Raw genomic sequence first — 14,525 nt, 5'->3', positions numbered from 1 at the left:
TTTCTGCATCTATTATCAAAATAGTTATTAGTAATACAGTGAAAACTAGTACAAATGTGAATATTTGGTTGGCATGTTGATTAACGGTGTGTGTCCCTAAAATGTCTGGTTGCGGCCCAAAAATGTTCAGTTAGGGGCCACACAGTGCTCCTAGTGAAAAAAAAAAGTCTGGAGCCCTGGGGTTCTACGACGTCTCTGGTTCTTCCAATTCCTCGGGTCGCTGCACGCATTTCTGAGCACGTTGTGCTGCTGCAAGTGATGGAAGAGGTTGGTCGTACTCGACCCTTTAGTTGCGACAGATTTGAAGCAATCTCTACAAAAAAGCTGATTCTGTCATTCGTCAGACACCTTGTACCCAAAACATTTCCAAACTACTGAGCCATTTGTCTTCTGCTTACATACAAGCTCCTCTGTGCTGCGTTTGCCGGCGGACTCCATGTTTCGCGCCGTAGGGGATTTAAAAAGGTGACGTGAATGGAAGGGGGGCGGGGCCGTGTGTGTGTGAGCCGGAGGCGGAGCGGGAGAGAGATAAGCAGAGTTACGAAATAGCAGGCGGCAGTCGCGGTTCGAAACAGCTGTTATTTGGATAAAATATGCTGTACTTTCAACGCAAATTAAACTATATCAATGTTGACGATAGCATTTCGTTCCATATCTCGTTTGAAAAAATATCGATATATTTCAAATATCGATATATCGCCCAGCCCTACATTGGTCCTGGATTTGTGGTCTCATTTGTCCGGTTTGGAAAGATTACGTCAACTGTCAAACTATTTTCACAGAAACAGATTATCTTGAAGACGGTCTATGTAGCAGTAATCTTTAGAGAAAATAGCCATGCTTACTGGTATTAATCCTTATGCCATCCCACGAAGCACACTGCCAATCCTTGTAAATCACCGTAACAGTCTCTCTTCGCTCCACTGAAATATTGGCCTGCAATATCGATATATATTAGCCTAGAAATCTAGACGCCCCTAGCGGCAGCAAATTTAATTTGCAACCAGGGGAGTCTAACAACTCTCCGTTAGCTCGCGAGCTGGAAAAACCAAACTCTGGTCAGGCCAATCACATCGTTTATAGAGTCGGTGGGCGGGCTTAACATTACGACGACTGAGTTGCGACGGTTCCGCGTCAAGTCTGTGTGGTCCCTGCTACATGATTGATTGTAGCGCTATCCCATTGCGTGAAGTGGGAATTTGAAATTCAACTGTTTATCCCACCCCTTGGATTGATTTGGGTCTTAATTGCCAGGCTAGATTTATATTTAAATATATATACCAAATCGTCTTAAATGACTTCCTTGAATCAATTCTGCATGTAGTGGGAATTCGCTGACAGAATGGCAACATGGCACTTTAGTCCTTTGGAATTGGAATTGTAGCGTTGGTCATTACATAGTTTGTGGACAACACAGCATTGAAACGCCTAAAAGTATTTTACAAAATCTTTTATCACAATAACCAAAGTCCGATATTTCGTTTTGTGCCAGGGGGTTTAGTGCAAATTGCTCAGAGACTGAATTGGCACTGATGATATTTGTAAAAGATCATTTATTGTAGTCCGGAGACGGAGCCAAGCTATGTTGGTCTAAGCTCCCAGACTGGTATTGTCTTAATGTTTTACCGGTTGACCAGATGGCTGGGTAGCTTGTGTAAATAGCTCTTTCATTAGCATTAAACCGAGGGGTCATATTATTTAATGAGAGCCTAGAACACAGCACACACAGGAGCACCATGCCAGGGGATGTACTTCATGAGTATTTACTTTCCCAGGGAGGAGGTCAATGAGAAGCTGAGGGACACGGCTGACGGGACGTTTCTGGTCCGCGACGCCTCCACCAAGATGCATGGAGACTACACCCTAACCCTCAGGTAAGGGTGGACCTCACAGAAGTGTGTGCACAGAAAAGGCTACACCAGTACAAACAGGCTGCAACAAGAGCTTACCCTGTTTAAATGTACCTCAGGTTGTGTAGTATATCGAGTATACATTGTAACCGGTTTAAATTATTTTCACAGGAAAGGAGGCAATAACAAGCTGATCAAAATCTTCCATCGGGACGGAAAGTACGGCTTCTCAGACCCGCTGACCTTCAGCTCGGTGGTGGAGCTGATCAACCACTACCGCCACGAGTCCCTGGCCCAGTACAACCCCAAGCTGGACGTCAAGCTGCTGTACCCCGTCTCCAAGCACCAGCAGGTCCGCACCGTGCTACACAGCAGAGGCCCCCACAGTCTCTTTAGAGGCCCCCACAGTCTCTTTAGAGGCCCCCACAGTCTCTATTGAGGCCCCCACAGTCTCTATTGAGGCCCCCCACAGTCTCTATTGAGGCCCCCCACAGTCTCTATTGAGGCCCCCCACAGTCTCTATTGAGGCCCCCCACAGTCTCTATTGAGGCCCCCCACAGTCTCTATTGAGGCCCCCACAGTCGCTATTGAGGCCCCCACAGTCTCTATTGAGGCCCTCACAGTCTGTTTAGAGGCCCGCAGGGTCTCTATTGAGGCCCCAAGAGTAGGGGTGTACGGTACAAACGATGTAGAAAGTACACCGGTGTGAATTAAAATGTGCTATTTGAAATAACAGTCATTTCGAGCCGCGCCGGCCGGCTACTATTTCGTAACTCTGCTTATCACTCTCCCGTTCTGCCGCCCAACTCACGCACACACACTCTACGAGTGAGAGTGGCTCTAACCGCGGTACGACCTGTGTTTGAATTGAAACATGAGGCAAGTTGACGGTGTGTAGAGAGCGGGCTTGAACGCCCACAATGGTCTGAGATGGCGCGGACCTGTTTGAGACCCTGCGCGGGATTCACCAGGGGTCAAGCGGTAGAGGGCAGCGTTAGGAGCTCATTTGCAACATTGCCGCTGCTCATTTAAGATAATGACAGCTCCGAAGAGACGCTGCTTGTTTAGTTTGGAGGAGACGGAAAAATTTAGGGTGAGGGATAATTTTTTTCACTTCACACAAAAAGATCTTGGAATGAGATGGCTAACTGTAGTCTTATAGTGTTTTAGTCTACTGTCAATAATAATTTAGAGATCTTATTCTCCGCAGTTCGCATGCGGGAGTAATTAAGACTTGAGGAGAAATTTAACAGTTGGCTAGAGACGCGGTGTCCGTCCAACTTCCAATAAGTCACTTTTTTTCTTTTTTCTTTTTTTTTTAACCGACAAGTGACAATTTTGATCGGTTTACGTTGATACGGTCAACCATCGGTCAAACGGTCATCGGTTAACATCCCTACTATTGAGGCCCCCAGAGTCTGTTAAGAGGCCACCAGAGTCTCTATAGGCCCCTGCCCCCTAGGGTCGAGCTTCGCCTTGACATTTGAACTGGTCAAAAAACCAAGCTAGCTATCAATAACCCTGCGATGAGTTACCTTTGAAAAAGACCACGATATACTTACTAAGTACTTAATGCATGCGTCACTAATGTAATATGTAATTACTACGTAATGCGTAGTAATGACAACACTTAAGATGTACACACGCACGCACAAATAATTGTTGGTTTATATCATGGTATTGAAGTTAGGAAACTATATATGTCACATCATTTGGACATTAAAGGTTGGGTATGGGATTTGCGAAACGCCAGCAAATTTTGAAAATACACAACTCAAATGGTCCTACCACCTCTCCTTCAACGCTGACTCTGACTCCACACATTCCAAGTACATGGACGCGCAATCATGCATGAGCGAACAGATGCGCGAGAGCGAGCCATTAGCTAGTTAGCTAGCTCCAGTAGCTATCGCAGGGTAACAACAAACAGAAGCTTGCTCTGGGTCACGAGCTTTGAGTACGTGCACGAAGGGGTCGCGCGGGGGGAGGGGGAGTACAGTACGACTGTTTGATTGACGTACTTACTGTCCAATACCACTCGGTGGGTCTGGAAATCATTGGCTGGAGTTTTTCGAGCCCTGCCTGTTCCACAGATGATTGACTTGTTTAATTTTCATGTCAGTACTTCTAACTCAGTGGCTGTAAGTGGGTTATGATAAGGATTTCAAGTAATTTTGCAAAAATGGCCAAAAAATAGAATTCCATACCCAACCTTTAACAGCGCACTTAGTGATCAGCATTTAGTTGGACATTTAATTTTTATAATCTATGTATTCATAGCCATTTGTATTTGGTAATTGGACCAGCACAGAGGTTCCTAGTGAGGGCAAATCTGCTGACTACATAGGGTGACCTGCCCTACCACCCATATTATTACTGGGTGGTGGAAACTGCTGGCTCAGTGTATGCATGGAGAGAGCTGTGTGAGATCATACCATGACAGGGGTTAAACCTAACTTTTTTCACCACCGTCCAGTAAAACATTTTGAACCGTCCCGAATCGTCCCGAATTTTCCCAAAAATCGTTTTTACATTTAGAGTTTTTGCTTACTGATAATATAGTAAAAACACAATACATTATGTTGATAAAATATGTTTATTTCCAGACTAGATTTGTTTAGTTTCAAGATGATTACCATTGCCCTAAGTCACAGAACTGTGGTGTACGTGACCTTCTGCCAGTACTCCACCATTTAGTGAGTTTTATTCGTCAAGAGGACCCTACACACATTGGCGATTTATTGGGTTTCATTCTGATGTAAATGCGACGGCTCCGTGATTCCGGGGGTGGGGGGGGCTTGGGTAGATGCAGCGATATCATCATGAGCAGTTCTAACTGGAAAGAAATTGAAATCCGTAAGCTGCTGATCATTTAAGAGACGGTGATGCAGTCGCATTAAACACAGACATTGAAAGATGGTGCGATCTACGAGAGAGACGCAGAGGAACTGTCTTTACGAGGCTTTTGTGAGGATAAAAAACAAGACGTCAGCATAATAAAGAATTTGTTGGCGTCAATCACGTTTGTAGCCTACAATCAAATGTGAACTCATTCTTGCATGCGGTCTTCATTCATAAAAAAATAAAAACATTCAGGAGTATGCAAATTATTCTGAAGAGGTCTAGACTTCGTGCGCAGCCCCGCCTTTTCCAGTTAACCATGAAAGCCCGCGCCTTGACGAACGGGGGATTTTACCACCTCGGTTTTACACAGGAAACTTGAGATAAGACGGTGAAATCGCCGGGCGTGCCAAGCCTCGACCGAACCAGCTTGGCAGTGTAAAAAGGCCGTCACCGTTGTTATCAAGCAGTCTCTGCGTCTCACTGAACAACCAGTGGTGGGTAGTAACGCGTTAAAAGTAACGCAAATGAGTAAAAAAAAGTTTAAAAAAAAATAGGTTTCACGTTCCTTTTTTAAGTCTGTAATTTTACTCTTACTCAAGTATATATTTGATTTAGAATTCTACTCTTTACTCAATTACATATTCCATTGTGACTTCATTAAAATTAGTATTTTGATAAAGACTTTATCTTCGTTGACTGTAATACAAGCGTAGACGCAGAGGTTGCGCTAGACTTTTTCATTGTCCGTCATTTTGACGGACAGGGTCGTAAAAAATCCGTCATTGTCCATTATTATCTCATTTTATGTCATTTTATTTTAACTTTTAAATGGAAATATAGGCCTAGGCCTAAGCTTTAATGCTTATATTCAATAGCCTCACTTGTTTTTATTGACTTATTTTCATTAAAAAAAAAAATTCACAGAACAAGCGTGTTTCAATAATAATTAATAATTTATTTATGCATTTCTTTCTGACGGTGAGAACTCGATTTTTCCGCTTTTAAAACATTGCGGCTGTTGTGCCTTAACATAGAACGATGTATGGGCTGTAATGGGCTATTTTTAGCTGAACGAAGACAATTATAGTGAAAACGAACAGTCCACTTATAATTCTTGGTAATCTTCTGTAGGCAGCTCAAACTTTCCTTCATGCCCGCATGGATTTGAAAAGTGTGCTTGCTTGCTTGAAATCAAACGTATCGATGGATACTGCTGCCGAGGCGATTGTCATTAGATGCTGCGTCTTTGCCTCCGACAGACGACTTCTCGTGGCGGTTTTTATGTTATTTTGAAGGCTGAATCCGCGCTCAGCTGCAACACTTGACACTTGGATAACCAGCGCCACTTCAGCCAGCGCTCTAAAATCGGGAAACATTTCCCCTAGTGAAGTGATGAGCAGCCGACAGGAGCCCCTGAACGAGGGATTTCCCGACCCTGCCAGCACTCTCTTCATCGGGAGAAAATCCCTCTGCATGCGGTCATTCTCAACCAGTGGTGCAGCTGCACCTCGCGGTGACCAGTAGTGGGCACAGACGCGCTCCAATGCCTCTAGTCCGTGGGTCTTCAACGCGCTGTCAGCTGTAGGATAGCGCGAGGCAAAATTACATGTTTTCTGCAGATGATTGAGAAGGGGAAACAGCCTACTGAAACATAGCTTCATAGGTAGATAGCCTAGCCTACTGCAGCCTAGGCTACATCTCAGACTGTGCTAATGGTTTTAAATCGGAGCATGGCTTTGAGCGCGATGGAGCTGAACACTTGCTCAGCTGGCTACAATGTATCGACCCACTGAACACCAGAACTGCCGTAACTTCGGCTCAGTTTGAAAGTTGGTGTCGGCAATGAAGCTTATGTAGAGTAAGAAAACTGTCACAACTTGCCTGTTACTTCAATTGTGATTTTTATTCTTATGTTTATTATTGGTAATGGTCATTGTAAAATCCGTCAAAATGACGGACTGCCTTCAGATTTTTCCGTCATAGTTAAAAAATATCCGTCAATGACGGACATTTGTCGGTTAACGCGACGTACACGTTAGCGACGCGCCCTCCCTAGGTTGCAACTTTGTTGCGATTCCATAGCGAGGAGGAGAGTCGACCGTTACGTTGGGACTGAGGACTAGAATCGCATGGATGCAGACGCGCAGGAAGATATTTCATCGTCATTCGTTTTAATCCCTGTACCATGATGATGATGATGATGTGGCCCACAGGACCAGGTGGTGAAGGAGGACAGCATCGAGGCCGTGGGCAAGAAGCTGCACGAGTACCACCTGCAGTACCAGGAGAAGAACCGAGAGTACGACCGGCTGTACGAGGAGTACACCCGCACCTCACAGGTACGCCACATTGTACAAGGACTGCTCACACATACCCTCGTCCTCTTAGGTACATTGAACACATTCCTACGACCCCACACACATGGTCCAAATGCATCACACTCGGTCCTCACAAGTACATTACACACGGTCCTCATAAGTATCTCACAGGCGGTCCTCATGAGTATCTCACACACGGTCCTCATGAATACATTACACACGGTCCTCATGAGTATCTCACACACGGTCCTCATGAGTATCTCACACACGGTCCTCATGAGTATCTCACACACGGTCCTCATGAGTATCTCACACACGGTCCTCATGAGTATCTCACACACGGTCCTCATGAGTATCTCACACACGGTCCTCATGAGTATCTCACACACGGTCCTCATGAATACATTACACACGGTCCTCATGAGTATCTCACACACGGTCCTCATGAATACATTACACGTGGTCCCAGTAAGTGCACCACACGGTACCAGTGCACCACACATGCACATGTATGCGTTCCACACTTAGCCCGGCCTTCACATGCTATCTCTTCCTCTCTCAGGAGATCCAGATGAAGAGAACGGCCATCGAAGCCTTCAACGAGACCATCAAGATCTTTGAGGAGCAGTGTCAGACGCAGGAGCGCTTCAGCAAGGAGTACATCGAGAGGTTCCGGCGTGAGGGCAACGACAAGGAGATCCAGAGGTAGGCTGGCGGCCAACACACCTGCCTGCTGCTTTATAATATAGTATGTTATCTGTATGAGGTCTCATTGATGGGTAATGTAGATGTATCCCATGACGACTTTAAAAACGTACATTATTATTATGACCCGTTGTTGATGCTTCCCCTGAAGCGGGGCTGTATGTGCGTGATTAGTCCGGATCGTTTGCAGTCCGAGCTACAGGGTGTCATACACTAAATGTACACTAGATGGCGATGCATCAAAGGACCAATGTTCTCAAAGTCATGCCTTTTTTCTTTATACAATGAATATTTAATGCCCACATTTTTGTATTATATTGAAAGCTTCCAAAGTACAGAAGTAACAATATTCCTTAATGTCTGAGAAACAACATTTGGTAAGCTGTGGTCTGCGGTTGCCAGGTTTTGCCCACAACCCCACTTGTCCGTTCACCAATCGGTGACCCGCTACATCAACGGTTGAAAACCACTGCTTGACAACGTAATGACCCTTTGCCGTCTCCCCCACAGGATCATGGGGAACTATGACAAGTTGAAGTCCCGGATAAGTGAGATTGTGGACAGCAAGCGCCACCTGGAGGTGGAGCTGAAGAAGCAGGCGGCCGACTACAGGGAGATCGACAAGAAGATGAACAGCATCAAGCCGGATCTGATCCAGCTCCGCAAAACGAGAGATCAGTACCTGATGTAAGACATGCACATTGACCTAAACTACATTCGAACACACGCACATCCAGTCACACCCTGCTTTTGAATGTCGAAACGGTACATTTATCAAAATCAGACTTATCTGCACATTTGCATGATGTAATGCTCTTTATTCTGTGTGCCAGGTGGCTGACTCAGAAGGGTGTGAGACAGAGGAAGTTAAACGAATGGCTTGGCCTGAAGAACGACACAACGGAGGAGTGAGTACACTGCCGAAGAGCCACCATAATAATAAGAACCATAATGAAGGGATGGTAATATTTGAATGATGTGGATTGCAAATCCTGCAATTGGATGGAAATTAACCTTTTTCTGAAGGCTGCAGATGACAAGAATTACAGCACTAGTGTGTTTTGAGCAGAATCAGTTCTATCTGTGAAAGAAAACGCAACATGTTTAGGGATAATGTCATCTTATAAACTGTATTATTGTCACTTACTTTGTAAGGTTGTCCTATCAGTAGGTTGGTAGTAACAGCAAACACCTCAGTGGCTCATCAACAGTGAACAAAGGGTAATTTCTAAGTGTGTGTCTGTGCGCGTGTCTCCAGTGAGTACAGCATGCTGGAGGACGAGGATGACCTGCCTCACCATGATGAGTGTCTGTGGCGCCTGGGCAACATCAACCGCATCCAGGCGGAGACTCTGCTGCGCGGCAAGAGGGACGGGACCTTCCTGGTCCGTGACAGCAGCAAGCCGGGCTGCTACGCCTGCTCTGTGGTGTAAGGACCCCCCTCTCGTCTGTCTGTCAGTATGGCTGTCTCCAGCGCTACAACCGTTTGGTCATTTAGCTGACGCTAGGGCTGGGCGATATGGACAAAATCTTATATCACGATATGAGTAATTTTATATCACGATATGGATATATATCACGATATGGTATTTTTGAAGTAAATTAAAATAATAAATGGCTTAAAATAACCATACTTCACATTTGATCCGTTTTTTCTTTTATTTTGAACTTGAATTTCCATGCTTACAAAAGAGTAAGTAGCGAACAATCTGTCATTAACTGCAGTGTCATATAGTGCAAACATCGAACAGTTTTTTCAATACAAATACATTTTTTTTTTAAAGGTGTGCTTCACACCTGCCTGGCTGTCAGTCAGTGCAGTGTAATATAAAATAAAAATCACAGCATCGCACAAATATTTTAAATACTAATTATACACTTATAAAATAAAGTTATGTGCTGTGCAAATAGCTGGTGGTAAAAATATAACTGTTTTCTTCAATACAAATGAGATTTTTTTTCAAGTTAACAGGTGAGTCTCACACCTGCCTTGCTTCAGTCAGTGCAGTGCAATAGAATTTTTTATTTTTTTTTATTTATTTTTTTTCTCTCTCGGTATAAACGATATGGCCAAATCTCTCCCGGTAGACACTTTCATATCGTCCACGGTATGATATCGTCATATCGCCCAGCCCTAGCTGACGCCTTTATTCAAAGCGACTGACTCTGAAGTCAGACACATGTGATTGAGGATCCTATTGGATTTAGGAAAGGCCCATGAGTGGGCTGCAGACATTGGGGATCTAACCTAGAACCTTTCGATTGAGAGTCCAACACCCTCATCACTACTAGACTATGCAGTCCCCTGGCTCTATGCAGTCCCCTGGCTATCAGTGTGCCTTGTCAACGTCTCTCCCCTATCCTGCCCTGTGTCTATTCAATTAAATTGTATTTTTTGTAGCCCTTCATCACAATTACAGTCTCAAAGGGCTTAAGAGGGTATTTATTTATATCTGTGCTGCTGCCTGAGCTCCGGGTCAGTCCTATCCCTCCTCTGTATTATTGATGTGTTGTTTTGAGGCCAAGCATGAACATGTTTCTCCTCCCTCTCTCATCCGGCTCGCTTCTCCGTCTCCCTGCAGGGTGGAGGGAGAGGTGAAACACTGTGTGATCAACAAGACCCATACAGGCTACGGCTTCGCCGAGCCCTACAACCTCTACGCCTCCCTCAAGGAGCTGGTCCTCCACTACCAGCACGCCTCCCTGGTCCAGCACAACGACTCGCTCAACGTCACGCTGTCCTACCCCGTGTACGGGCCGCAGAGGCGCTAGGACGCCGCCGTCAGGAGAAAGGAAAACCCACCGACCACAGCCTTCCCCCTACAGCACAGCTCTGTGTGTGTTTGTGTTTGTGTGTGTGTTGGGACTGTATGGAGAAAGGTGGCCGATGGACAATTGCGTATGTGTGTCAGAGAGAGAGAGCGAGAGAAAGAGAGAGACTTAACCACTGTGATTCTGAAGGTCCCTCATCCTTTCTGATATCCCTTAACGCCCCAGTAGATGTCAAACAGAATCGGAATGGCGGTGTGTTCCCATTGGCTGTCCAACGGCGGTGGAACACGCCCATTCATAGTGGGGATACCGAGCCTTTAAGTACCGTTTGGAGTTCTCTTGTAGTAAGGCAGATATCTGCTGCTGCTGCTTTCCATAAGCACCAAGAGATGCCCGGTTGGCATGGCAACCTCCCTGGTCTATACAGAGGAGAGCAGGCGGTCGGTAGTGAGGTCTTTGTACCCTCAGTTTTCAGATGTGGATTTAGTTAGCGCAACGAATGGCTTGTTGGTTAGCTGTCACTGTCTGGGTCCGTCAGCAGGACGCCTTGATCAGGTCCACTCTTCCCCTCGAACCCCTGGGGTTGTGAGCTAGACTGTGTGTACACACAGGACTTTACCCTAGAGACCGAAGACGTAGGATTTAGGTGAATTGAAATGCAGACGAGGACTGGTACTATAAACGGGCAGCAGCATTCGGAGAAAGGAGGCATACCATCACAGAGGTGCTGGGGCCGAGTCTGCTTCGTCAGATGAATAAGGTCAAATCGCTGCCGTGCTTAACTGTCACATTTTGCTTTGCTGTGATTTAATATTTTCTGTTTGGTAGTGAAGTTAAAACACGTGCAATCTGAAAGGAGAGGAGACGAGATGCATTTGTACCATTCCCTGGCCCCCTGAATGTGCGGTCCCGGCGTTCTGTGGTCAGCGGGGCCTGGCTGCCACTGCCATGGGATTGGCTTCTCAGATGTTAGTTTTTTGTATGTTTTACTTTAGGAGATTTTCATCAATAACTCTGATGTCAAACCGTTGGGTTGTAAGTTTTAAGCAAAAAAAATGACATTGTTCTTACAGTGCAGACTTTAATCCCTTATTTCAGTAATGCATTGATGCGATTTAACCATTGTTAAGTAAAACCTCAACGTCAGCGTTGGGGAGACATTCCCTTTGCAGCATGTTTCTCATGGTTTCCAGTATAAACTTTGTTTTGTCTTTACATAATGTTTCATTTCTGATGTAATGAGGCCTGATTATTCAAAGGACAGCGAGGCGCTAGAGAGCCCGCTCCAATGCTCAGTGTTTATTTTTTTTGTTTTCATTCCGTAAATTGTATTTTCTGTATCAGAAATTCTGTTAGCTGATGTCGCTTTTTTTTTCTTCTGGTTGAAACTAGTTTTAGGTATGTGATGTCACAGAACAATGAAACACCAGTCTTAGTTTGTATTTGTTACTACTGTTCTGTCCAGCCACATTCAAACCATAGAGCTAAATAAAGAGTCAAAGTAAAGGATGTGTGTCCACACCTTTTTTAATGAAGTATTGCATCTTTCTCCAACATATGTTTGGACCCCTGCAGGTAGATTTTCTAGTTGTCTTCCTTGTACAACTAAAATAAATCATATGTAGTGTTGGAATAGTAACTAATGATGAATACATTGACTGAAACGTGTCATAGAGGTGACCAAATGGTTAAAGCTATAAACTTGTACATTCCCCGTTGTATAAACCCACAACATCCCTTCTCAAAATTCTTCTCAAACTCAAAAGTAAACTTAACCCTGCGCATCCGGGACCTACTCAGACTTGCATAAATATGCGTGAATGAATATACAAAACATTAATTGATAATAATTTAAGATGAACATCTAATGTAAGTTTGAGTTAGTTTTTAAACAGGGATTTTGAGTTACTTGACATATTAGTGTGGTCAAATCCTGTGGTCTGTCTGAGAGAGGGTCATGATTTGTAGGGTTTTCCTCGTCTACCGCAACACTTTCAATTGCACTACTTCCTTTGAGTTGTGTAACCAAGTTAACCCTCCCTGAAGGGAGAACAAGAAATACCCTTGGGATTACCAGGTCCCTCAGGGTCAGGTGGGTGTGGTCCCTCAGGTGGGTGTGGTCTCATGTAGTGGGTCAGGTGGGTGTGGTCCCTCAGGGTCAGGTGGGTGTGGTCCCTCAGGTGGGTGTGGTCCCTCAGGGTCAGGTGGGTGTGGTCCCTCAGGGTCAGGTGGGTGTGGTCCCTCAGGGTCAGGTGGGTGTGGTCCCTCAGGTGGGTGTGGTCCCTCAGGGTCAGGTGGGTGTGGTCCCTCAGGGTCAGGTGGGTGTGGTCCCTCAGGGTCAGGTGGGTGTGGTCTCATGTAGTGGGTCAGGTGGGTGTGGTCCCTCAGGGTCAGGTGGGTGTGGTCCCTCAGGGTCAGGTGGGTGTGGTCCCTCAGGGTCAGGTGGGTGTGGTCCCTCAGGTGGGTGTGGTCCCTCAGGTGGGTGTGGTCCCTCAGGTGGGTGTGGTCCCTCAGGGTCAGGTGGGTGTGGTCCCTCAGGTGGGTGTGGTCCCTCAGGGTCAGGTGGGTGTGGTCCCTCAGGTGGGTGTGGTCCCTCAGGGTCAGGTGGGTGTGGTCCCTCAGGTGGGTGTGGTCCCTCAGGTGGGTGTGGTCCCTCAGGTGGGTGTGGTCCCTCAGGGTCAGGTGGGTGTGGTCCCTCAGGGTCAGGTGGGTGTGGTCCCTCAGGTGGGTGTGGTCCCTCAGGGTCAGGTGGGTGTGGTCCCTCAGGGTCAGGTGGGTGTGGTCTCATGTAGTGGGTCAGGTGGGTGTGGTCTCATGTAGTGGGTCAGGTGGGTGTGGTCCCTCAGGGTCAGGTGGGTGTGGTCCCTCAGGTGGGTGTGGTCCCTCAGGGTCAGGTGGGTGTGGTCCCTCAGGGTCAGGTGGGTGTGGTCCCTCAGGGTCAGGTGGGTGTGGTCCCTCAGGTGGGTGTGGTCTCATGTAGTGGGTCAGGTGGGTGTGGTCCCTCAGGGTCAGGTGGGTGTGGTCCCTCAGGTGGGTGTGGTCCCTCAGGGTCAGGTGGGTGTGGTCCCTCAGGGTCAGGTGGGTGTGGTCCCTCAGGGTCAGGTGGGTGTGGTCCCTCAGGGTCAGGTGGGTGTGGTCCCTCAGGTGGGTGTGGTCCCTCAGGGTCAGGTGGGTGTGGTCCCTCAGGTGGGTGTGGTCCCTCAGGGTCAGGTGGGTGTGGTCCCTCAGGGTCAGGTGGGTGTGGTCCCTCAGGGTCAGGTGGGTGTGGTCCCTCAGGTGGGTGTGGTCCCTCAGGGTCAGGTGGGTGTGGTCCCTCAGGGTCAGGTGGGTGTGGTCCCTCAGGGTCAGGTGGGTGTGGTCCCTCAGGGTCAGGTGGGTGTGGTCCCTCAGGGTCAGGTGGGTGTGGTCCCTCAGGGTCAGGTGGGTGTGGTCCCTCAGGTGGGTGTGGTCCCTCAGGGTCAGGTGGGTGTGGTCCCTCAGGGTCAGGTGGGTGTGGTCCCTCAGGTGGAGGATCATATCGGAGGAGTCATGACCCTCCACCTGGCGATGTAGCTGTCGATGGCAAGGTTCTCCAGGACGATCCATTGCTCTGGCCTCGGAGGGGCCCACAATACTTGAGGGCCCGTAACACTGGTAGCGCTCTACTGCTGGCTATACAAATAACACACAGAGCAAAAGTCAGTTTCACATCACTTAATTAATCCCAGGAAATTCTTACCGTCACTGCTCAACATATATATATATATATATATATATATATATATAATATACATACACACAAATACCTGCTCTCTGCTAGAAGAGCAGGCACGCCGTCCTGAAGGACTAAGTGAAGAGAGTCCTGCTTGTTGTCTCTGACATGTTTCAGAGACTGTCAGTGAGGGGGCCCTCCCCTCCTCTGGTGGATTGGCCCCATCACTGATGTAACGGCCTGTGAGCAGATGCTGGCTGCTCAATCCATAAAGACCTGGAATGAATTCATGAATGAATGAATGAATGATCTTTATTTTTTTATGCTTGGGAGAATGCACTATTC

At 46.8% G+C, this 14,525-nt stretch overlaps 1 protein-coding gene across 3 annotated transcripts in view; it reads left to right on the top strand.

Annotated features, from left to right (window-relative positions):
- The window catches only part of LOC130384774 (phosphatidylinositol 3-kinase regulatory subunit alpha-like), a 28,341-nt gene extending 15,891 nt beyond the window's left edge, over positions 1 to 12,450 (top strand). Inside the window, exons 4-11 of one of the 3 annotated variants that reach the window (XM_056593103.1) lie at positions 1,776 to 1,874; positions 2,022 to 2,202; positions 6,908 to 7,033; positions 7,575 to 7,717; positions 8,228 to 8,404; positions 8,551 to 8,625; positions 8,976 to 9,146; positions 10,300 to 12,450. In XM_056593103.1, the coding sequence (XP_056449078.1) occupies positions 1,776 to 1,874; positions 2,022 to 2,202; positions 6,908 to 7,033; positions 7,575 to 7,717; positions 8,228 to 8,404; positions 8,551 to 8,625; positions 8,976 to 9,146; positions 10,300 to 10,489 (1,162 nt within the window). In that variant the 3' untranslated portion in view covers positions 10,490 to 12,450. The remainder of the gene's footprint in view (positions 1 to 1,775; positions 1,875 to 2,021; positions 2,203 to 6,907; positions 7,034 to 7,574; positions 7,718 to 8,227; positions 8,405 to 8,550; positions 8,626 to 8,975; positions 9,147 to 10,299) is intronic. The other 2 variants (XM_056593102.1, XM_056593104.1) reach the window with 2 other exon arrangements.
- The last annotated feature ends 2,075 nt before the right edge of the window (positions 12,451 to 14,525 follow it).

This window comes from Gadus chalcogrammus, chromosome 6 (genome assembly GCF_026213295.1).
Source record: "Gadus chalcogrammus isolate NIFS_2021 chromosome 6, NIFS_Gcha_1.0, whole genome shotgun sequence".
NCBI classification, from domain to species: domain Eukaryota; kingdom Metazoa; phylum Chordata; class Actinopteri; order Gadiformes; family Gadidae; genus Gadus; species Gadus chalcogrammus.
The sequence above is the reverse complement of the archived record's forward strand: the minus strand, read 5'-3'. Positions and strand labels throughout refer to the sequence as shown.